The 23934-nt window shown below is 41.8% G+C and overlaps 1 protein-coding gene across 1 annotated transcript in view; it reads left to right on the top strand.

Annotated features, from left to right (window-relative positions):
- camsap2a (calmodulin regulated spectrin-associated protein family, member 2a) overlaps positions 1 to 23934 on the top strand; it is a 40752-nt gene that overhangs the window by 4999 nt on the left and 11819 nt on the right. Inside the window, exons 3-8 of the mRNA XM_076088144.1 lie at positions 10580 to 10741; positions 11161 to 11244; positions 15588 to 15620; positions 16693 to 16834; positions 17568 to 17707; positions 23815 to 23911. Of these exons, the coding sequence (XP_075944259.1) occupies positions 10580 to 10741; positions 11161 to 11244; positions 15588 to 15620; positions 16693 to 16834; positions 17568 to 17707; positions 23815 to 23911 (658 nt within the window). The remainder of the gene's footprint in view (positions 1 to 10579; positions 10742 to 11160; positions 11245 to 15587; positions 15621 to 16692; positions 16835 to 17567; positions 17708 to 23814; positions 23912 to 23934) is intronic.

Here is a 23934-nt window from a genome sequence, read left to right on the forward strand (position 1 = left end):
TTTGACAGGGATGAATGAAGTTACTCTGCTGGTAGGGATTGATAAAAAGGGGTTTCCATCAGGGATGAAAGTAGGCCGGTACGGTCAGGTACTCCGTACCCATAGTCCGTACCAGTAAAAGTATTATCATTTGAGGAAAGTTAGTTCATTTGCTTATTTCTTTCAAACGAAAACAGACAGAGGCTTGGGGTGGAGGTTGGGGTGGAGGTTGGGGTAGACAGCAGTCTGTGGAAAAAAACACATCAGAAGTGTGTGAATCGCATTGTTTCTTAATGGCCAATAACTGCGCATAATAACAACAATTTATTTAATGCTAATTTGATTCAAAATATATTACAAAATCAACGGTTAACCAGTGAAAATGCACAAGACAGAAGGGAAGTTATTTATTCCCTTTTCCACATTTTTCAAGCCAGTCTGGGGATGAAGCCGACATTTTAACAGTGCAAGCTGACTATAGACCTGAAGGCATCCACTCACTGCCCTCTGTGTCTCTCTCATCTCTCACTGTCTGCATGGCTTCTCTCTCCATGTCTTTGTTGTTGGAGCTCACTTCAGAGATGACTCTGCAGGCCTCCCGCTGAGTGGGAACGAGGGATCCTCATTATTTTGGGGGCAAAGTCTCGATAGGAGGCTTTACTGCTCCAGTGAATTGCAATTGAGACACGATTAGCACACAGTTTGCCGGCAGTCTGTTTGTAGAGTCTCGCTAGTTTTAATTTCCCTTCTATGCAAATTCTAAATGTATTTAAGTTGTGCTGGGGTTTACATTTCAAGTGATTTAGTACGAGCTCATCTCACATTTTGTGTACGTGCTTATGTGTCCACACCTGAGGGATTCCTATGTATCCTTGTGTGCTGTTTATTTCTTATTTTCTCAGTATATTTTACTCGTCCTGATTCTATCTTTCATTTCATTGTCTTTCATCCTTATATTCTGCATCTGTCCTTTCACTCTTCCCCACTCTTTCACCGCCATAACATCATCCCCGGCCTCCCTTCGTCCCCATCTTGCCGCTCAATCCATAGCATTTCCCAAACACCTCCCTTTTCCCCTCACTTTTCATTCACTTAGCCACAACTCTGCTCTCATTCCTCCTCTTTTAGCATTCATCCATTCCTTCATCATCCATCATTCCCATTAAATTGCCCTCAAATTACATCATTAGCATGATATCTACAGCAGCGTGATCTGATAAGTGATGAAGGTTTAATTGCAGCATAGCTTAACTGATGTTAGATGGATCCGTCAGTCCCTTTTTTAAAAATGAGTTGTAATGTTGAATGAGGTGAGAAAAAGAAAGATGCAGCAACACTGTGTAATATAGTTGTCTGTGAGGACACTGCACACTTGAGACGGTTCATGTGGATTACCTGCTGCACATTGAAATGACAGCTCTGTGGGGGGGGGGGATCATCTATTATTTAGACACTGCTTCAACATCTAACTAAGGGTTGACGAGGTGGCCAGACGCTGCCCAGGCTGAGCTCTGTGGGAGTGTGCAGAGCCTGCTTGAAGGGCAGGAGAAACGGTTTTTTTCTCCCTCTGGAATAGTTAGCGATGCCGGAAAACATTCCTGAAGCAGACTGTGATAGAGCAAGAGACTGAGCACCTACCTGCAGCTCTAAGCTGCTCTGGATCACAGCGCAGCAATGTCATAAAGCGCTGCTTCGTGGCATTTTAAGCGAAGCATTTTCTTTAACTCAGCAGTTTGCATAAGGTATAAGAATTTACAGAATAATCAACTTCAGGGGATGTTGGAGGGGAGCTTTTAGCAGGCCAGTCAGCGGCAGAGTTAGATGCTGATGATGTCTCGTGTGACACATGTCATAACCGAGAACAGTCACTGACGTTTCTACTGGGTTTGCCGACTGACTTCGCATTTTAATCTCATCCTTCCTGCCCCCTTCTGTCACTGTACTGCCCACTCATCCTTCTGTATTCGGCCATGTGACGGATTCCCACATGTGAAGATGATCTCAGTCACCGCCCACGAAGTCGCCCACACGCGCTCTGTACCGCTGACGCTCTCCTCCACCTGTAGTGCTCACAGAGAGCGAGGCAGAGATGTGGAGGTGGGCTGAGGATCTGAAAATATTATTCTAGCATTACGGCCCACATGAAGCGCCGCTGCAAGCAATTATAATAGCTGAAATTATTTTATCAGAAGGCTGTAATTGCTAAGTTTGATAATACTTGTTCCAGATTTGAGTTATTTTCAAAGTGTCACTGCTGCGAGTTCAGCTTTGTTCGGCATTTTGTATTTTTTTGATCAACGTGAACAGTCTTTTGCAACTACACTCTCCTCCACATTCAAACGATCTGCTGGGTACAGAGCAGACCCACTGGAGCACTGACGCTTAATTGTCTTGCTCAAGGGCACCTCTGCAGTGATAATGAGGAAAGGGGAACACAGTTTTTTTTCCCTTCACTGGGTTCAAATTACCTTTGCAAAGTTGTAGGACTGTGGTTGTGGCTTTCAGGTGAAATTGTGTCCATCTTTTATACTTTAAGTACAAGTGAGTAAATCCAGACTTTTCTTCGGATATCACAGCAGGAGTTTTGCTGCATTGCTTGGAATAAACAACACACGTGCTAACATCATATATATAAACAACAACAATTTGAAAAAATCTGAAATATAACTATGTATAAGTAGACATAATTAATAAAAAATATTATTTATTCATAAAAATCTCTATATCACAAAACAAAGACCAGTAATAGAATCCGTACAGCTATTGTTTACACCATCATCTACTTAATGAACTGGTCACATGACAAAATGTGCCACGACCTGCGTTACCACCAGTGCTTCACAGTTTCCTGGAGAAAAGCCTGTCGATCAGCCGCAGGGAAGTGACCTGGAGATGTACTCTCTACTTCCTTGACCTCGTCGCAGTGAAGATTGATGTATTCTTCCAAGCTGCCGAACCTTGAATGTCCACTTGAATATTTAATAAAGCTGTATTAAATAGGTCATGTTGCTGTTTAAATCAGACTTTATCATGGCTGTATGCTGTGAACTGCTGAGAGTAAGACGTACCTTATACGTTAGTGGCTTCTATGGGACTGTATGTCAGAAAAGCTATAAAGCAGACTCGGGTTCATACTCACACATATGTTAGAGAATGCTTTCAAATCCAACCATAATGGCAAATGCATCTCTAATGTGTACAATAAGCGATTTATTCTGTAGTTCGAGAATAAATGCTTAAAAAGGTGTTTTAAGCGCGTGAGTTGTATATGTGTATGTATGTAAAGGTGAACAGTCACTACGTATACATGTTAATACAAAGATTATTACATATTTAACATTCTCTATTGATAAAAAGTGTCTGTGTGACAGATTGATTAATCATTTCCTGTATTGCATGTGGATGAATAGGGGTGAATTTGCTTCCTGCTGCTAGTTTCCTTTCTTCTGCTTCCTCCATCACAACCCCTATTGGGCAGGCGCTCCGTTTCCATGGTTACACTCCAGTAGGCAGTGTGCGTGTGTGTGTGTGTGTGTGTGTGTGTGTAAGTGGGTGCAAGAGTGGGGGTGCTCATGCTCGCATATGTCGTATGTGCAGTCTGAGCTTGTCATGTACTGTGAGAACACTGCCACGCTCTGAGGCAGAGTATACTGAAATGCTGGATGTGTAGGAGCAGGCAGATGGCATTTCTAAGACGCTGCATCACACACACACACACACACACACACACACACACATACAGGGAAGTACGGAAAGCTAACCTGAGTGCCAGAAAAAAATACTTCAAACTAGCTTCCTCTGTCCTGATTCTCTTCCTCTTCCGCTTGATCTTACGAACAAAGACGAGCTGAAGCCGCATGGTGGAAGGGAAGCCCATCCAAGTAGTTTCTGTGTCTCTGCTTCGACAAAGTCACAGCCAGTACGTTACGCTCAGTGCCGGCGGCGACTCCCAGGCAGCACAGTATGGATGGATGAGCAAGCGAGCACATCGCGTGATGAGTCCAGAGCGTCTTTCTGCACTGGCTCGAGTTAGACTGTGTTTCAGGCCGATATGTTTTGTTTGCTTTTTATCTGGAAAGAAAAATCAGTGATGCTGAGTCCACACGTTAAGGGTTGAGGCATCAAACCTGACAACAGGACTACATTTGTCTAGACACATAGTGTAGAGAGAGAAAACATTCAGCTTGTGTTCCATATGAGCTGGTCAAACACAGCTCAGTAGCCAATGAGTCATGATTAATTTGTCAGTCTATAGTATGCGGAAATGTTTTCAGAATGCAGTCAGTGAAACCAAATGTGTCTGTTGTAATGAAGGAGAGTGTGTGTTCAGATTAAACAGCTCCGGGTAGGGTAACCTGAGGCACATTGATCCCAGGTGAGGAGCCAATGTGAGAATAATGGAAAGACGTGGACGCTACAGATCAGCGTCTTTGGTCCCTTTACGTCATACATGAAGAAGAAGAGAGTAAAATGCTCTGTTGAACGTGCAGATGTTATTATTGAATGCTTGATCTGGTTTAAATGGCACCATAAGCTTATTACACCAACAGAGAAAACCTATGTTCTTTAGAATGTAGAGCGGGGGATTTTAGTAACAAATCATTCTCACTCTACATATCTTAAATTATTCACCTGGCTCTCCTTATTACTGACATTACACGTGTTGGTTAAGCTATAATAGCACTTAATCCGCAATGAATTTATGCTGCCACAGATGTTGGCCCTGTGCGCAGCTTCATACAGGAATCTCATTTTCTAAGATTAAATTAAACAAGCGTTATGGTTATACTATTCTAGTGGGGTTTTTATTGCGATTTCTCTGCACTTATGAATGAAACACCAAACATGATTTTGAAATGTCCCAAACAGGTACAATAACAACAACATAATAATAACATGGCAAATGATTGATTCGAACACTACATCGACTGCACTAGCCTGGATTGTTGGATATAGATGTTCATAGAAACATTAACAGAGTGTAGAATTCTCTCTGTCTCTACACATAAATAGACATTTAGGACCGTGTGCAGACAGAAGACAACCAGGATCCAACGCTCTGCAGATAATCTGCAGCATTGTGTTCTGCTTCGTTGAAGACCCAGTTCTAGAGCGCTGAGATCTCACATTGTGTGAAATGGAGACAATCCCATAAAGAGAAATGCAGGTTTTTGGACAAAGGCATTCCTAACTTTTAGAAAAAATACCAGATTTAGCTAAAAGCAAATGTCCCACTGTGGTCCTATACGCATTCTCACTGGGATTTGGTCTGAACAGTAAAATAAACGCAGATCGTGTTTATGTGAAATGAGTGGTATTTCCCTTCAAATGAAATCAAACACTCTTTTATCACATGAAACAGCTTCAACCCAGACGGCCTTTTCAAACATGGATGGAAGGATTTGGAGTGCAGGCGTATCTGCAGGCTGTGTCGGCGCTGGCTGGTAGCCGCGGTCGTGTCCCCAGATAGTGTTCTAAGGTTAGCTTTGAGGTTTCCACATAATTGCTAGTTGGGGTTTTGGAGCATATGGAGGGGGAAGGTATTGTGCTTAAAAGCTCCACTCCCACAAGTGATGCCAGACCTCACGGTTGGTATTTTGTGCAGCCGAAAGTGTGCACGGGTATGTGTGTTAGTTGTAGTTTCCAGAGATTTAAATTCAAGGATTTTCTGCTATAGCTGGCTGAGGCGAACGTCACCGACTTTTAGTAAACATCAGCAAGTGCATGAAATAAAAGTCTTGCTGAGCTGAGTATTGTAAGAAAGCTGTACTGCTATTTTAACTTCCATTCTCTCGAGATAGAGTTCGATAAAGTTAGTTAGTTCGTTATGGACTATCCTGGAAAAACAAAGGCAACATTTTAGAAATAAAGTTGATTCTTTTTTAGTGAAGGTGCCACAGAACAGTGGCTCTCACATCACCTCCTGTGATTCTCCAAACTAGATTAGCTCTTGACCTTTGTTGTACCCTATCATCACTTTCTTTTTCACTAAAGCAAAGAATATATATATATATATATATATATATATATATATATATATATATATTATATGAAGAGGCGGCACTGTGCTTTTTCTTTACTTTAAGTGCTTGTGGTGACCTTCAGAAGAGAGCAGAGAGAGGTACAGCTGAGAGCTTTTCCGTGTCCAGCTGAGTTGGCGTGAAGTTACCTGACGTTCGACAGTTGAATTTTTCTCCATATGCCCCAGCATGGCGCCTGTGGGCCTGGACAGGAGAGCTGTAGTACTAAAAGCAGACTGCATTTCCTGTGAGACTGCAGTCGGATGATTTAGGTTCGTCCCGCTTCGGGTCATTTTCTGCACCTACTGATTTTTGATGTTGAAGTTGATATAAAAACTTTGGGATTATCATAAATAACCGCTGAAGCCTTGCACTACAATAAAAAAAAACGGCACAGACTGATCGTTAGCCGTGGCCCACTGAAGCCCCTTGAAGCTTTGACTGTACATTGTGGTAAAGACATTACTGTCGTCATTACCTCAGTTCAGATCATGTTGCAGTGGAATAAAGTCATTGTAATGATTTCACAGAAACATTTTTCATAGATCCTTCGCAGTAATGGTGAGGTACTGGAGTATTGAGCATCTTCCGCTACCAGGTTCAGGCCACAACAAGCAGCTCAGACCTCTATAACAATGGAGATTTTAGTTTATTCACAACAGACACACAACACTGAGGTGAAACACACGACACGCCATCTTTTTGTAGGCCGCTGGTTTGTTTCTGCTCATTTCTTTTGTGCAACGTTAAATCAGGCTTCTGCGGTACCAAAGATGAACAGTGTCTGCTTATCTCCCCGGGTGGAAATACAGACAGATATTAATGTAGCGGTATAATAAAAACAGGATATTGACCGTGAAGGAGCATTTTCTTACCTCATGAGAAATCAAAATAAGATGTATGGACCTAATCAGCTTAGATGAGAGAGCAAAAATGATTGTGTGTCTTGCCTACAGAACGGCTCACTGCATCATATGGCATCATCCTATGATGAAGGCAGTATCCTGGGGGGAGCAGAGACTAAAAGCAGTCTTATATTTTTAGATTTTGAATGAATTAGTAACATTTTTCCCCTCTTGCAGCCAAATAGATACCCTCAAGCAAGGCATTTAATCCCTGAACGCTCCAGTGAGGCCAACAGTGGAAGACAGAGGTCGTGCTGGGCAGCTTGAAGATGTGGATATGTATAAACTTATGAATATGAAGTAAAGCGATGCTGAAGGAAAGCATACATGCTCAGCAAACCTAAAGGTTAGAAAGCACCACGTCATTGGACATCACATCTTATTGCGAACGACTGGCAGGTCTGCTCGAAGTAAAAGGCTAACCCTTTCTTTGGGCAGGGAAAAATGGTTTTCTTGCTTTTCATTCTTCATCCCTCTCTTCTTCAACTCCTGTTCACCATCCAACCACCACTACCACTGTGCATTCATCTGGTCACTGGAGCCTTTACTCATTCATCGAGCTCTCATCTGACATTTCCAGATGGTCAGCTGATCCTTCCACTGACCATTTTTCTGCGAGTGTTACACAGTACAGAAGCTCTGAAGTAATTCAGTTACAGCATCTGCTGTATTAGCTTTGTGAGCACTGAATGCAGAGGACCTTTAAAGAGGCATTTTCCTCATGTATTCAACTATAATGGGGCAACAATGAAGCTCTATCATAGGGTCAGCTGATATGAAGAAAAACAATCTCATTGTCATATGATGGCATTGCATATTGTTTATTTACAGACTCGCATTTACAGCAGATCAGTAACCGATTTTTGATGTCAACCACCACCACCACCACCACCGCTATATTAGATTAGTGAGGAGTCTGAGTGTCCCGAGTACCATTTTAGCCACAGGACTCTGTCCTGCCATAAAGTCAGAGCTTCGAATGTTGAACAATTTCAAGTTTTGTAAATTTGGGGCATTAAAAAAAGGACATGCAGAAAATGTCAGCCTTTCCATCAGAAGTCAGAAACTGTTCTTTTGTTACTGAAGACAGTATGCATGAGCCCAGTGCCAGAAAGACCCGGATCTTGGAAGGAGGATGTGGTCCTACACTAAGCCTCTTGCTCCACACACAATGGCCGGGTATCATATGATGCGAGGCTGCGGGTCTGTGGTCTAGTAAACGAGATTAGTTCACCTTGTTGTCATTTTATCCCATCGGACCACAGCAGATCCAAATCCATAGCCTCAAGTTGCTCGGCAGAAGGGAGGAAACAGGAGGCAGAAGAGGCCTTGGAGGAATGACGCTGGTCCCTTGGCCTTTTTAAAATGGATCTCGCCTGGAGTTGATTGTTTGTTGTGGAAAAACAGAGCAGATTTGTTAGTACTGATAACAGGATGTTCATGTGTGTGCATTTGGTTGTCTGTCTCTGGGATAATATTGTACAATGTTTGGACAGGCTAAATGAAGGGCGATAGGAAACATCTTGGCAGTATGTTATTAAATGGGATTGGTTTGCCGCTCGGTTGCCTGATTAGAGATGGAGGAAATTAAGCATTAAGCTACAGTTACACAGCAAATTCATTTCAGAGCTAAAATGCACTTATAGTTGCAAACTTGAGAGCCAATATATCATGCTGTATATTTGGGGAAAGAAAATCTCTTTGGTTTCTCCTGCTGCCATCACAGAAGTGGCACAGAGTGAGAAAAACAAAATGAAAAACACATAAAGGAATGATATGCGTGAATGAGTAGCCCAACATGGAATCAAGCCCGGCCTTATTATTAGCACAAAATCACAAGTTGTTTGTTAGCGACAGAGTGAGCGAACATCACAGCTCTCCAGCATCACTCTCACCATAACACCCTCCAGTGATTTGTTTCAGACATTGTTCCGTTCCTGTGACTCATGTGCACTTCACTGCATCATAGAGGGTCTTCAAGGCGCCGCTTTGAATGTACGGCTCATTAATTGGGTTAGCTCATGGAAAACCTGCCGCTCAAGTATAAATATTTGGCGTTTTGTTTCCTGGATGTGTGTGTGTGTGGTGGTTACACAAGACAGTATAGACTAACAGAGGAACTAAAATACACAGATTACACCATTTCACCATGGTGTAGTAAAAGCAATGTTTTATTTTACTTCAAGTTCGTCCACATTTAGCTTACTCACATTGCAAATTAAAGGGATCCATTATATGTCAGTGCAGTGTTGCTTAAAGTATGTAAACGCGTATGACAGTTGATATGATTTCTGCCTACGAGGCTCTGAACCTCTGTACTGGTCTGTGTTTAGAGAAATAATGTTATGTTACATAGCGTCTGTATCATGATGTAACATAGCTGGTTACTATGGGATTATTAGGCATCAGTCTTCAAAAGTAAAAATATTCATAGCTGCATTTATAGTTGTAGAAGTCGTGAATAGGGAAGTTGAGTTTGGGGAAAGATCCTTGCCACTAAAGACGGGTCGTTAAAGGAAGCAAAGATCGACTGTTTCACCTGTCGCAGGTGTCAAAGTCATGTACTCATCCCATACCACAGCCTCCTCCCTGTGAAGTTTCAGTCCTTGTTTTTTGTTGGAACAAATGACACAACTAGTCATGATTGCAGGAAATGCATAGTAATGACAAGAACATGGCATCATTGTGGATAAGGATTGAGACAAGTTTCATCACAAAAACTGATATCCACCATTCGGACAGTAGAGAAGAGAGATAAAGGTATGACATAGACTTACTGCTATATTATTATTTTTATATTATACTGAAAATGATTGTGTAAAGTTATCTGCATATTGCGGTGTAGAACTGCTAACCACACCTTTCCTTGTTCTGTTCCTCGTATCGCGTTTAATGTCAGATTGAAACTTGAAATGTCCAAAGAGTTCCTTTTGGGAGCACTGCCAGAGTAGTCGGGTCATACAACATGCTGCTAATAATACATGATAATAGACGACTTCAGAGTCCGACATTTGTCTTAGATTTACTGACATACTGATTGAAGCCACAAAACTGAATCAACCACAGTCTTACCCGATGAAAAGATGTTCACAGTTACAGACTGTTGTGACATTGTATGATGGACTTCATGTGTCCAAAATGGATTTATATAAGTAGTTAAAAAAAAGAAAACATCGATGCAAATTCTATTAATTGGACTCAGTTGTCAGGAAGATGTCTTTTAAGCTGCTCAGAAACATGTTTGCAGTCTAGCTCATGCATTTCTTATTGGCTCGCTCGGTGGACATGAACATGATAACGTGCAGGAGAAATGCTCGTTTTATAATCTTGATTCTGTTAAAGTACCAGAGTTCTTGTCGTCTGACAGCTCAATCTGTAAACTGAGATTAACCCGCTGCTGTCATGGTTCAGTTCATCTCAGAGGAAAGTCATCCGTCTCTTCAGATCCAGTGTCAAGCAAACAAACCCGGCTTACTTCCTCATCCGTCCTCCTCTTATCGGTCACCATTTAAACTTGACCAAGGTGTTGATCTTTGCAGTTGGGTTTGACCTTTTTAAGCTGGTGATTGAGAGCATTGGCTAAAAACACTTCAAATATACTATCTGCAGTAAACGAACCTCAAAGCCGCTGCTTTTCACCCTCTAAATCTTTCTCTGTACTTGTTTCACTTCCAGAGCGCTCACCTGGCGATGATCGACACTCTGATGACGGCGTACACAGTGGAGACGGTGAGCGTCGAGAAGGTGATGGCCTGCATTCGTCACTACTCGTCTTGCGACCCTGAGGTGGAAACGCCTTATGATACAGAGGATGCGGTGAACACCTGGATCAACAAGGTGGGATATGGTACCTCTTATTAAAATGACAGATTTACTGTAACTACACAAGGACAGACTGTAAGACACTGGTCATTGGGGTTGTACCGTATCCTGAACTTGAAGTAAGTCACCTTGTTCAGTATCACAAGTCCCAGTTTCACATGTTGCAAGTCGCTCAGAGGCATTTCATCAATGTCAGGCTCTTGTAGCTTGAGCGCTGAAATTCCACAGTGCACAGTGGGGTCGCAAGATATTCCAGTCAGAAACACCGACATTACATTCAATTCTTACAAACTTTTCAACTTAACTATCACTGTTTATATCAAAGCAGTAAAGAGCTGAAGATGAAGCATCAGTCATACTCTGTTCCTTGTAGTGAATTTGTCTTATTGAAGCTGCTGCCGGCTCAGTGAAGCTGACTCTTGTTTGTCTTTCAGGTAAACGAGTATCTGAAAGACGTCGTGGCTCAGGAGCAAAGGAAGAGGGAGACGCAGAGCGCCGAGCCTGCTGGGAGTCCTCGGGTTGGTGTTTTCCTTTTCCTTTCAATCCCGGCTTTTAACACTTCACTAGCCACTACACACCGACATACAGATGTCACCAGTTTGACGGACGCTTTCAAACAAACTTAAGTGAAATCATTGGCTCCACTTAATGGATTTTGCAGAAGATTCTGCGTTGGACTGGCAGATATTTGTCCCAGACCTCCGCGTCGCTTTAATATCTGAGACGGGTTTCCTCGAGAAGATCTTAAGCCCTTAAAACCCGGCTAGCATCGAAGAAAATCTCACTCACATATGTCTGAGCTTTAGATAAGGCTCAGTCTGCATTATTTCTTTAAATGAGAAAGAGAGAGGCTACATCTTCAACATCATAATGACTTTATCCACCCTGACGACTGCACAAGCTTCACTCACTTCATTTGCCTTCACCAGCAGATCAGTGCTCTCTGGTCTCATTAGGCCAGCAGTCATTTAGCCACGTTCAGTCCAAATCTGTTATATAACTAATTCTAGTATCAGCAGTGGTTTATAGTGTATGTGTGTTTCTGTGTGTGTTATGTATTTGAGTAACTGATGTAATCTCTGTTTGGCTTCTGTAGACACAGCGGAGTGATGATCAGAGGGCAGGGGGAGGAGCAAGTGATGTCATACTCATCCTTCATGCTTCTTCTGCCTCTCACCTCTATGTCATTTATTGTGCACCATTGGCAATTTTTCAGAAACAAAGTCACCTTTGTGTGTTTTTTTTCAATGTTTTTTTGCAAGTTTCATTCAGCGACCCCTGAAAGTCATGAATACCCTCAACACATGTTAGATAACCCTGAGAACCTTCAGTTCACGTCCATCAGCAGCGATTCAGTCTCTCCTCTCTTCTACTATTACTTTATTTTATCTATATTTGAATTACGCCCAGCCCTCGATCTCTACTCCACTCCTCCACTCTAGACTCTTCTCCCATTTAGACATTTCCTCACCCTTACTGCCTCCTTTCCCAGCTTCCTGTCTCACAGTTTATGTCAGGTAACACACCATGACACGACACCGTCAGTGATGCTGCTTAGTAGAAATGTTAAGTGAGTTCGAAAGTCTACCTGAGGGAAAATATTGAAACCCTGTCTCTTGTGTTTTAGCCTGCAGAAAGTTGAAATTGAACAATGCAGTGTGTATTTGTGTGTGTGTGTGTGCGTGTGTGTGTGTGGTGCCCTTCCCAGTCCCCGGGCTGTGCAGACTTCCACTGAGTTTGATGCTGATCCGACCAGTCAGCGTGCAGACGCAGCAGTGCATGCCTCAGCTGTCCCACGTCAACACACACACACACTTTTGATTGGTGAAGTTGCATCAAAAATAAGTGAACAATCATTTCGTCTTTAGGCTTTTTTTAATGCTTGCTAAACAAGAAAATGCTTTCCAAAACTTTATGTCAAAAGTCAAGGCAGAGTCTTTTTTTTTTTTACAGTGTAGTCTACTGACTGATGGCCATGATGTGAATGTTAACACATCCGTGTGTTTGGCCCCCGGGCCTGAGAGTTGGCCCCTCAATAACATCGTCCCTAACGTCAGGGTGGCTCACGCGGATTGGTGTGTGTGTGTGTGCATGTTAGTGTTGTGAGGCTGCAGCTGCTGTCTGTCTGCTTAACGTTTAAATAATAATCAGAAGCCCTCTGTAACTATCAGCAAGAACAGTCATGTTCATTCCATTTCAGTTGTGAAATAATGAATTATATTGGCTTATTATAAAACCTCTCTGCATATTGATTACGGGACAGTTTTTGAACTTTAATTAGTGTCTAACTTAACAGTCTTGCTGCATCAGACAGAAGACGTTGCATAACAACTGCTGCTGTGTTGGCAGACGTAGGCAGGCACAGTCAGCGTCTTGAATATATGAATGTAATAATAACTTCTTTACATGGCAAAAAAACACACAGAAGAGCAGAAAACAAAGTAGCTCAAACTGCAAAATATAGTGCACTACCGTTTTTTTTAGATATTTTTTTTTTTACTGATGTCTAGCAGCTCCATCTATCCTTCCTCTATCCCTCCATCACGCCCCCTCAAGACCTCCCCCCTGTCTTTGCAGTATGACTGCAGTGTGAGTCACGCATGCAACCTCTTCCTCAGTCAGACAGAGACGCGACAACACTGTAGAGATCACCGGGGCGGCAGTGTCTCTATTTTAACCCACTGTACTGTACCCTGAGGTGAGGGTGGGTGGAGGGTGGACGGGTTGTGGTCAGTGACTGTAAAGGCAACGTCAGGACGGACGAGTGAGGACTAATCCTGTTAAATTGCAGAAGCTGAGCTGCAGCTCAGCCGAACACGTCTGGCTTCACAGGATGAACTTTGATGGGAAGAGTTGCAGGATGATTGAAGTGCAGATGGATGGGGTGTATGCGTGTGCACATACACACGAGTATACTATGCATGTGCGTGTTCTTCGTGTAAGCAGATGATGAATGCCTTACCTCTCCCCAGGGGTTTGATTGGTGGTTATAACAGATTTCAAACTCTGTTCGACCCTGCTTAACCCACAGTCTGAGATCATCTCTTTTAGATGTGCAGTCTTCATCTCCTCCATCTTCTTCTCAAACTAACTGGGGCAGCCAGGTTTCGAGTTGTGTATTCGGAATACACAGTCAATACAAGTGCAAGTCCATTTTTGGTTAATAGTAGCGGTTTGTGTCATCAGAGCACCCTTTGTCAAAACCCCAAACTCACCTCCAGCTCACTCATTGCTACTGTCTCCGGATAATAAATAAAAGTGTTTAAAGATTCGTCATCATTTAAAAAAAACAGTAGGCAGTTAGAAAATCATCAGGGTTGCAACACTTTTTTTATAGGTATCTGTTGAGCTGTTATCATTTATGTTTTTGTTTGAGTAAACCATTTTTTGTTTAGATAGTCCTGTATTTACATCCATTGATGTATTTGATGTAATTTGGCTTTGTCAGGTAAAAACAAGATGCCTAATGCATTGAAAGTGGTCTACGGAGCATAAGGTGTGGAACATAAACATGATGTACAGTATGGAAGGAGAAGATAAAAACATCTATGTAATTATGATTTACGTGGCTCAATAATGAAACATGCTCACTTAGAACAATATATTCGACCATACTTAATATACCCTGCAGTATTTCTTCACCCTCACTTTCCCAATGTTGTACTGAGAGAGTGTCGTGGATCATGGATCATTTCTGCAATCCACTGTAATCTGATACAACAATACTCTTCACATTTTTATTACAAGCAAGCCAAGCATTCACATCAAGAGAGTCACATTCATGCTCCGGTATCAGTTTCAAAGGCAGTCCGTTCACCGGCAGACAGATAAACCTGATTAACTAATAGATTGATTAGATTACATCACGTGTGTTCCTCTGATGGCATCAGGCTCCTGCTATTGACTGAAATTACCATTCAGAGAGCTGTGACGTTAATCAAATCAGGAAAATCCAAGAAGGCTACAACGGATCTGTTCCTCCTTTTTTTATTTTTATTATTTATTTTGGTGGTTTCAGTACAAAGCGGCCGTGTTTTTCTCACAAGTCATGGCTCACCGTTTGAAGTTGAGCACCTGCCAGCCAGTTTGAGTGGCACTCACATTTGGTTCTTTGATGCTTCTAGGTAGTGTGGGAATTAGCTATTAGCCGAGCCTCTTTTTGGAATCAGCTTACTTTGTCAGTGGATAGCTGACAGCTTGACTAAATTTATGCAGTGGGATTGTTATTCAGTTTATTTGAGCTACTCTGGATGTTGAGCAGAGGCTCTCCTCTTCAGCGACAATAAGATACATTTCCTGATTTTGTTGGTGTCATACAGGTGTTTCTTAATTCTAAGCTTCATCTCAGCAATTTAAAGTCTCGCAATTCACAGTTTTGTTTTAACACATCAGCAGTGAATTCATGTGGATTTAGGGACACTTTGAACACTAACAAAATCAGGGAGTGTATCTTTAAGACAGGCGACAGGGACGCATACCTATTGATGGACAAAGTCCTACATGCATTACAGATTACATGCAGGTCTAATGATCCAATTTCTTGTCACGCACTATGATTATGAGTATGAAGTAACCTTTATTTGATCTGGTCGTAACTAAACTCCTATTCTGTAGATGTATAAGCAGCAAAAGCCTAAAATACACACTTTAAACTTAACACCTCATTACACTTAACACAATTTCAGGGTTATTTGGGTTGCGTTGGCTGCTATTCGTGCACTCTCAGTAGCACACAGGTTCTCTCTTCCTTTTGATCTCACTGCTGTCATGTATTTTCTTGTATTACTAATCGCATTAGCAACTAATCTCACTAACAGGTATTTCTTTGTTGTTGTCTTTTTCTTTTGCTTTGCTGCTGCAGTCTCCAACCAAGTGGTACATGAAGCTTGTGCCCGTAAGTCCACTAATCTGTGCTACGCTCTCTCATCTATAAGTGTCCATAGTGACCGTCTCTGCTCCCTCACACGTCTCTCCGTCTTGATTGCACATCATTTTGTCACGTGTGCACATCAACCTGTGACCCGAACACAGCTTTTCTCTTTCTTCCCCTATTTTGATGATCAAGTGTTCCCTTAATTCTGCACCCATGTGCTATACTATACAGTAAAAATGTAAAAATATTACACATTAAATTATTAAAGCTGTAGAGTGTGAACTACATTATGAATCAGTTCTAGTCTACTGTCTCTATTAATTGCAGTTTGGTGTTGTGAAGGTCCTTGTCAGTGGAACTAGACACCCTTGGGGAATTGCTGAAGAGGTCTCGAGGGGATTAGCCAAAAAAAATGAAATAAATGTTTAATTTTAGTAGAATTTCATTTCAGAGTTGGGATGTCTGGGAGCATTTGACATTGTTAATTGTTTCAGACTCCCTGCACCAGCTCTCGTTGTAGGCCCTCCTGTAACTTTGCCTCAAACATAGTGTGGGTTTAAATAGTGTAAATATTAATGCCATTAAAACACAAAACTACACATAAACAACTGGCACATCCATATGAAATTTTGACAGGTGTTTATTTAGAGTGCTGTTTGTAAATCAATATTTAAGTTGAATTAAAAATGCTCAACATGTACTGTAGATAACAGTTTTCTGTTATACCATTAGGACTAACAAAGATCACAACATCTCAAAAAATAGTATTTTTTTGTGCAGAACTAATGTTTACCATAGTGGGTTTTATTCCCCCTCAACATTTTAGAACTCTCACTGTAAGCCACCGCAAGAATTCAATTACCTTCATTCATGAGTAAATCTAATGAAGCCTCAAAATGTGTTCTAAAGGGTTTAAAGAGACAATAAAGATACAGCTGTTATGGTGGTTAAACTATTATACATGACTCATTTAACAGCTGTAATTAATGATTAAAAGAGAAACAATAGTAGGCCCAATAGGTACTATAGATGTAGGCAGGTTAATGTTGCACAGTGCGGTTTGATTTATAGGTGTGTATTTTATGTAACGCAGGCTCGCTACAGGAAGGAGCAGGCGTCGACCCAGCTGGTTCCCTGGATCCCCCCAGTGGACAACCTGCTGAAAGACAGCACGGACGGCTCGGCCCTGGGCGCTCTGCTACACTTCTACTGCCCTCAGCTGCTGCCATTGGAGGGTAAGGAGCTTACAGTTGGTGTGGGCTGAAGTAAGGGTGTGCGTGTGTGTGTGTGCGTGTGTGTGTGTGTGTGGCTCTTATACTGTTTCTGCCCATTGAAACCAAAAATGATAAACATCTGCTTTAAGAACACATTTCAACTACATGCTAAAAAAACACAATTTTCAAACCCAAAGCAAATAGCTGAGGTGATTCTCTCCTTTTTTATACATTGTTTGTTTTAATTTTTAGCATGGAAGACATGTGGTAGAAACAGTAGTTACAATGTTTGGGGATTTGATTTGTGCCATTTTGACTCCTGCCCCGAATGATTTATTCATTAGATCAAAGATCAATCATGAACAAAAGATGCAACATAATCACATCACTTTGCTAATGAAGTGTGTTGACAGTGTGCCCAACACACACACACACACACACACACACACACACACACACACACACGTATTCATCAGGGACAAAAGATCACTCACAAGACGCTGTATTAACACACAGATTGATGACACACAGAGGCATGATGTCATGATTGGTCAGCCACAAACCATTGTGCTTAAACACCTCAGCAGTTCTTTACTTAAAGTTCCTCAACATCGTACTTAACACGTTGCACTAATCTCTGAACTTAAAGCGCATTGAAAACCCCGGAGGTGTGTGTTCTAACCAGAACCCCTTTAACCATCAAATCCATACTGACTGTCACTCTGACACCTGATGGCTCCCTCTGCCTTCCCAGATGTCTGTCTGAAGGAGAACATGACGCTGGCTGATCGGCTGTACAACCTGCAGCTCATACAGGACTTCTGCAAAGACCACCTGAACGGCTGCTGCCATTTCAGCCTGGAGGACATGCTATACGCCTCCTCCAACATCAAGGTATGGCTCAAAACTGGCAGCACTCAACACAGAGGTTTTGGAGGTTCATTTCCAAAACGAGATATTTGAAATTGAAATAGTTTCACTCACTTCTGTATCAAACCATTGCTTATAACCTGTTTAACTTCAAACTTGTACATGCTGTAATTATTATTTAGTTTCTTTATTTTAAAGTGGTCTTGTAAATTGAGCGCAATGATCATTTTAAAGACTTTAAGTTCTTTCCAGTCAAAACAATGACTGGAAAGAACTTCCATGCTTGTGTGCTTGTATTTTGATACTGATCCTGTTTGGTTGGCGTCCAAAGCGTCTCTCTGCAAACCAATTCTCCGCTCTGAAATTGCATCACAGTTACTGTGTAATCGTCGTAACAGTCTGGGAGATCTATCTCCCAGAATTTAAACTGCTCAGCTACAGACTTGTTGAAACTGAGCTATTAGATAGGCCAAGTGTGTGTGTGTGTGTGTGCCAGCAGGAAGAATAAATGCCAATTGTAATTAGTATAAAAACCACCATTTGAAAAAATATGACCTCACCTGAAATGGCTTTTAAAGTTGTTTAACCCTTTGAGTTATGCTAGTTGGCCTATTTACAAAATAACAGATGAATCAAAGTGTCCAGGTAAAATCAAGTTGACGATTGTTTCCATGAACCGATACAAACCATGTATGTGTTCATTCATTCATGGGTTTTTCGACAAATCTGATTATAAAAACATATAGTGCGAGAGGCTAAATGAAACAGGAGTTAATGAGCAACTGTGTAGGCCAGCGTGGTGAGTCATGCTGTGGAAAAAGCATTCAATCCAAACTATCTGTCTTCACCAACCACAATCCTGGAGATCTGCACTGCTCTCCCAACATGTCTGCAAGTGTTTTTTCATCCTTTTTTAAATTTCTTTTCCTTTTTCTTTCATCCCCTTCCTTTCCTAATTTCCTTTTCAAAACTTTATTCCCCTGTCTCTCTTTCTTTCTTTCTTTCTTTTTTTCGTCATTTCTGTCCCTCTTCATTCTGACTTTCTGGGATTTCCTACTGCCATACTTTGTCTCTCTGTCCTGTCCTTTCTTAATCAGTCATTTTCCTTCTCTGTGTGTCTCTCACTGACTCGGGAGATGAGTGCCGTTCTTACAAGTAATACACAGGCTTTGTTCTAGCTTTCATGTAGTTTCAGCTACATCTTGATCAGGGTCACTATTGGTTGTTCTTATCCTTGTCCTTATCCTTCTTCTTGCTCAAAACCAGTATTGTATTTTTTGTCAGCAGAAAATAGCCACAACGTCTCAAAACAGCGACTCTTACCACTCTGCCACGAGAAAGTCACCATTGGTCTGGTGGTGTGGTGTAACTTTCCCTCCGTGCTGTGTGTTTGTGTTTGTCCCTGATGTGTCCATCTCAGTGAGAGCTGCAGAATCAGTAAAAAACAGCTGATGTGTCTGGATGACTTTGGCTGTGCCTCAGCATGTCCTCTGACGGAGAGCTGTTGTCCTCAGCACAGACTGAAGACAGGCCACTGAAAGGACAAACATCAGTAGACTGTCCAAACTGACTCAACATCAGCTTTCGAGACACATTCAATTTTAAAAACACTTGATTCAATAGACACTGATACAACTTTTGTAATAGAGAGGGAAACCCCCTTTTTTTAATATATACAAACAGATTTGTTTTTGTTTTTGCATTTGAAGCAAAAAAAAAAAAGAGAAAAAGTAGAATAATTTCACTTCATTCTGTCATGAAACAGTCCTGGATTATTCGAGCAGATACATAAAAGTAGAGTTCGGCAACATTTGTACTAATATTATAGTAATATGTATATTCTGTATTTGTAAATCAAAGATAGAGCTCCAGTGAGATGATAACATGGCTGTACCCCCACCAGCTCAAAGCTCACACACGTTGACAAAACACACGGCATCAAAAACGAAATAATTGAGTCGTGTGAAGCAGCCAGTAGCAGTATTCTGCTGACACTGATTTCATGAAGGATAAAGAAAAATCCCAGCAGGGCAGCGCTATTCCCTGAGAGCGGCAGTGCAGCCAGAACTGCATCCAGAACCAGTTCGATTCTGTAACCTTGACCCAGTTTCCAGGCAGTCAGTAGCTGTACGTGGTGGCCCGTCATACTAATGGAGATCTTATTATAGAGATCGAGGCGAGACATTAGTGGGGAGGGGAAGTGAGAGAGGTGTTGATGTGGAAGAAAATGGAAACAGGAGGGAAGAGATGAGGAAGAGCGATAACACTTACACCGGTAGCGAGTTTGAAACGGTGAGAGGTGAGACGGAAGAGACTGAGGGGGGGGGGGGGGGGATAGAGAAAGAGGTACCGCATCTTTTGGGAGCTTGAGGATGTGTTTAGACATCACTGAAGCATCCACACACACACACACACACCATGACAAATATCACACACAGCTGAGAGTGTGCAACAACAACCAAAATCTACCTTTATATGTGTTGATTAGGGCGGCAACTAACTATTGTTTTTATTGATTCATTATTCATTATTGTAGCTGGTGTGGGTTAGACACTTTAACAGATATTATCAGTCATCCACAGAAATTAGATCTGTGCAGATATTTGGAATTGAGCATGAAGTCTCACAGCCTGAGCATTTGACGGCTGAGTGAATGTCTTCACACACACACACACACATACCAGTCTGTGTTTGTTTATTTGTGTATTTATTTAGACCCCCATTAGCTTTTGCATCCCAACAGCTATTCTTCATGGCGTTAACTCAGTTTGCATGGTGACAATACAGAAATACATAAAACACAGTGTTTTGTATGTTTGGTGAAAGCGGGATCCGTCCACATTATATTCAGTATGTATCTGAAAGAGACAATAAACTAGCCTTCAGTGCCCAACCCCCAAAGCCATACACACATTACTCAGGCCGTCCTTTCCTAATGGACACCGGGCTAGTAAATCACGCCAGCCCACTCCCATTTACTGGCTCTTCATTTAATTAATTCACAGCACATCTAAATTACCATCTGTGGATCCAAAAGGGAGAAATGAAATTCACCTTTTTTGGGCTTTCGCCAGCATTCTTTACCAGGAGGTTTGTAGCAGCAGACGTGCTGAGGTTGCCCCGAGGAAGGCAATTAACACACTTACTCTAATTCATAAGCTGCCTCTTCAACGTGGCTTTAAGTCTGTGGATCATCTACAGTCTGACTGTTAGATATCAGCAATGAAGTGTACTGTATTTGTTCCACTGTGAGGTATCAGCTAAAACTGTATTACTAACTAAGTAAAAAATAGACGTTACGCTTGCTTGTCTGTTTGATTGATAGATACGGTATTATTGCCGCTGAGTCATTAGTTGACAGAGTGATTTGCAGCAGAGTGTTGCACTAGGATAAACTTGACGTTAAAGTAATTATGTTTTCAGTGTCATAATATCCTCTGATGTTTTTAACTTGATGCGATGTCTGTGTTTGGACACACAAATTTTAGCATGAAAGATCATTGTTCTTTAGATCATTTTTTTTACTTTTAGAAAGGTTTCTCTGAGGGCAACTGAGGGCAGCCTGATAAATCAAGGGAATGAGGACCGAGATCCTTTCATCAACCCTCTGGCCCAATGATTGTTGACATCTATGCCCAGAGAAAGCTCAGTGTGTGTCTAAGCCCGGTGTCTTGCAGAGTTGGATAATGTAATTTTTTATTTATGTGCATTTTTTCTTTCTTTTTTTATGCTTGCAAACCCTATGCATTGGTATTGCAATACACAGTTTGTGTTTGAATGTGTAGCACATGCAGGCTGGGCTGTTTGTGCCCGTCCATGTACAGTGGATTAGCGCCCTCCAACCCCCACCCCCCTTCCAACCCTGAGCTCTCTTCTGGTAATCACCAATGAGGTTCCTGTTTTCATCCTGAGAGTGACACACTCTGACACTCAAATCTCCCGACAAGACAGATTTGGCAACACTGCAGACGTTGGCAGGGTTAGTAAAGCCAGTCAGTGAGGAGATAGGTGTAGTGGTGGAGCGGTGGCTGGTTGTTTGGGTTTCGTTGTGAGTGGGTGTGACTGCTGACTGGTGGTAAAATGCGATAACACACACACATACACCTGGTGTGTCAGTAGTAGTCAGACGGGCAGATGGGAAGGGAGAAGTCAGGGAGGGCTTTTTGCTACAAATCTTGGCGGACGATAGGAGATCTTTGTCTCTCCTGCTTCTCCTTTTTTTTCTTTCTGGCTCTGTCTTCTGTTCATCTTGAGGAAGGCTTTTACATGCCGAACACACCTAAAGGTAGCCTGCACTTTGGCATTCAACTAGCTATTTGTTAGTAATTTGATGCTGAAGTGTTATTTAACCTAAGTTAGTTATGAGAGTTGTAAAAAAAAATGGCAAAAGTGATATACTGTACATAGAAAAAGACGATGGAAAAGATTAAAATCATTAATTGACTGATGAAAAACGTTCTGTTGTAAGCAAATTTGCACGTAAAGATGAGAATTCATTATTTTTTTTTGCTTTATTTTAATTGCTTTGGTAACCATGTGCGCTAGAGCTCCTCACAACTACATTTTGTCATATCTACACACCGTTTCACCAGTTTGCAGCTCTAATTTCTTGCATGTGATCAAACAAAAAAAGAGTCCAAAAAACCTGCTAAAATGCTGCAGTAACACCCAAGGGAGACCACTGCTTCTGGTGTTAATTGCCTCGGCCCCTCCTGGTGTGCTTTGGAGCTGTACTTGAGGGGCTTGGGGGGGGGGGGGGGGGGGGGCATGAATGATGTGTGTGTGCTTGGGAGAGTGAAATGTTGCTGATGAGGTAAATCAGGTACCTTTAGAGCTGAGCCATGCAGCACTGTCTTTGTCTGGAGACCGTGGACTGAGGGTAGGGAGGGGGCGGGATTCCTCAAGGTCGCCCCCCCGCTTCACTGCACTCGTTTTGCATATTGTGTGCATGTGTGAGTGCCGGCATGTTTCTAGCCATAAACGCCAAGTTTGGCACGATAATTGATGAAATAGTGATTCTTGAAAGATGTGACTGCGGTAAAGAAATCTTTACTTCAGGAAATTTGACTTATTCTTTGCTTTGTTTCAAGACGATGACTTTTTGTTTATTTTGTTTTTATTTCACTCATGATGGCACAACTCTTGGCTTATTAAAAATGCAGTGTTTTGACTGACAATGCGACTCACTGGATTTTCTACACTGACAATGAGGCAGACAAAAGAATCAGTGTGACCCATGTGGTGTTTTTGAGTATTGTCAGTTAAAGGCAACATATTTTTGTTATATAGTGCACCTCTAGTGTAATGATCAGTCATAGTCCACACATTCCCTCTGTTATAAGAGGGGAAAATATTGGGGTTTGGGCAAATGTTGTACACTTTTTGCAGCGCAGTGTCCTCAAGCAATTTGACCTCCCACTGCACGTTGACCTGATTCAGGACACGGACACGACCAGACACAGCAGTGTCAAAAATCCCTCCAACATTTCTTCCCTGACCCAATTCAGGTCGGCTGCTGGATTGCATGCTGGTGATTGAGAACAGAAATAAATAGCTGACCTCTGTTTCACAAAATTAGGTTAATGCCTTAATCACTCCTCTCCACTGCCACAGGTACTGTTGACATTATTAGCTAAGTGGAAGATTAGCTTATCTAGCATGTGAGAAGCCATGATGTTGGTTACATTGTCTTAGCCTGCATAAACTCTTACAGTGTGAGACGTCAGACTCCTAATACGTCAGGAAATCCATTTCTTCATTTTACATAAATGTCACAGATTTTTTGAAAATCCCTTGCTGAAAAGGTCGATGAAAATAGATCCCTTGTAAATTACTCTACTGTAGGTTGAACTCTATAACCATATAACCTTAAGAGGATACTCTGAAATAGAGCAAGATTGGTCAATTGTTTTTATGCCGACTGAGAGATATTAATACTCATCAACTCAGGTTCTCTATAAGGATTAACAGAGACATCTGCTGGAGAAATAGGTGCAATGCAATTGTTTTTGTTGGTGGTTTGGTGGAGTTGGTGTATTGAATTTGTTCACTGTAACAGAAGTTGTACTGAGTGATTATATATTACCCAATCTCGTGATTTTAATCTTAGTCTTGTTTGAATATTTTCCCAGAATAACTACTTAGTGTTCATGGCAGAGCTGTTTGGGTGGTTTGAGGTGGTCAAGCCGTCTTTTGTGAAACCCAGAATGCTGAACGACGAAGGCACAGGTAAGCCTGACGACACGAAAACT

The sequence above is a fragment of the Anarhichas minor genome, unplaced genomic scaffold (genome assembly GCF_050575085.1).
Source record: "Anarhichas minor isolate MPS153535 unplaced genomic scaffold, ASM5057508v1 ptg000010l, whole genome shotgun sequence".
Lineage (NCBI taxonomy): Eukaryota > Metazoa > Chordata > Actinopteri > Perciformes > Anarhichadidae > Anarhichas > Anarhichas minor.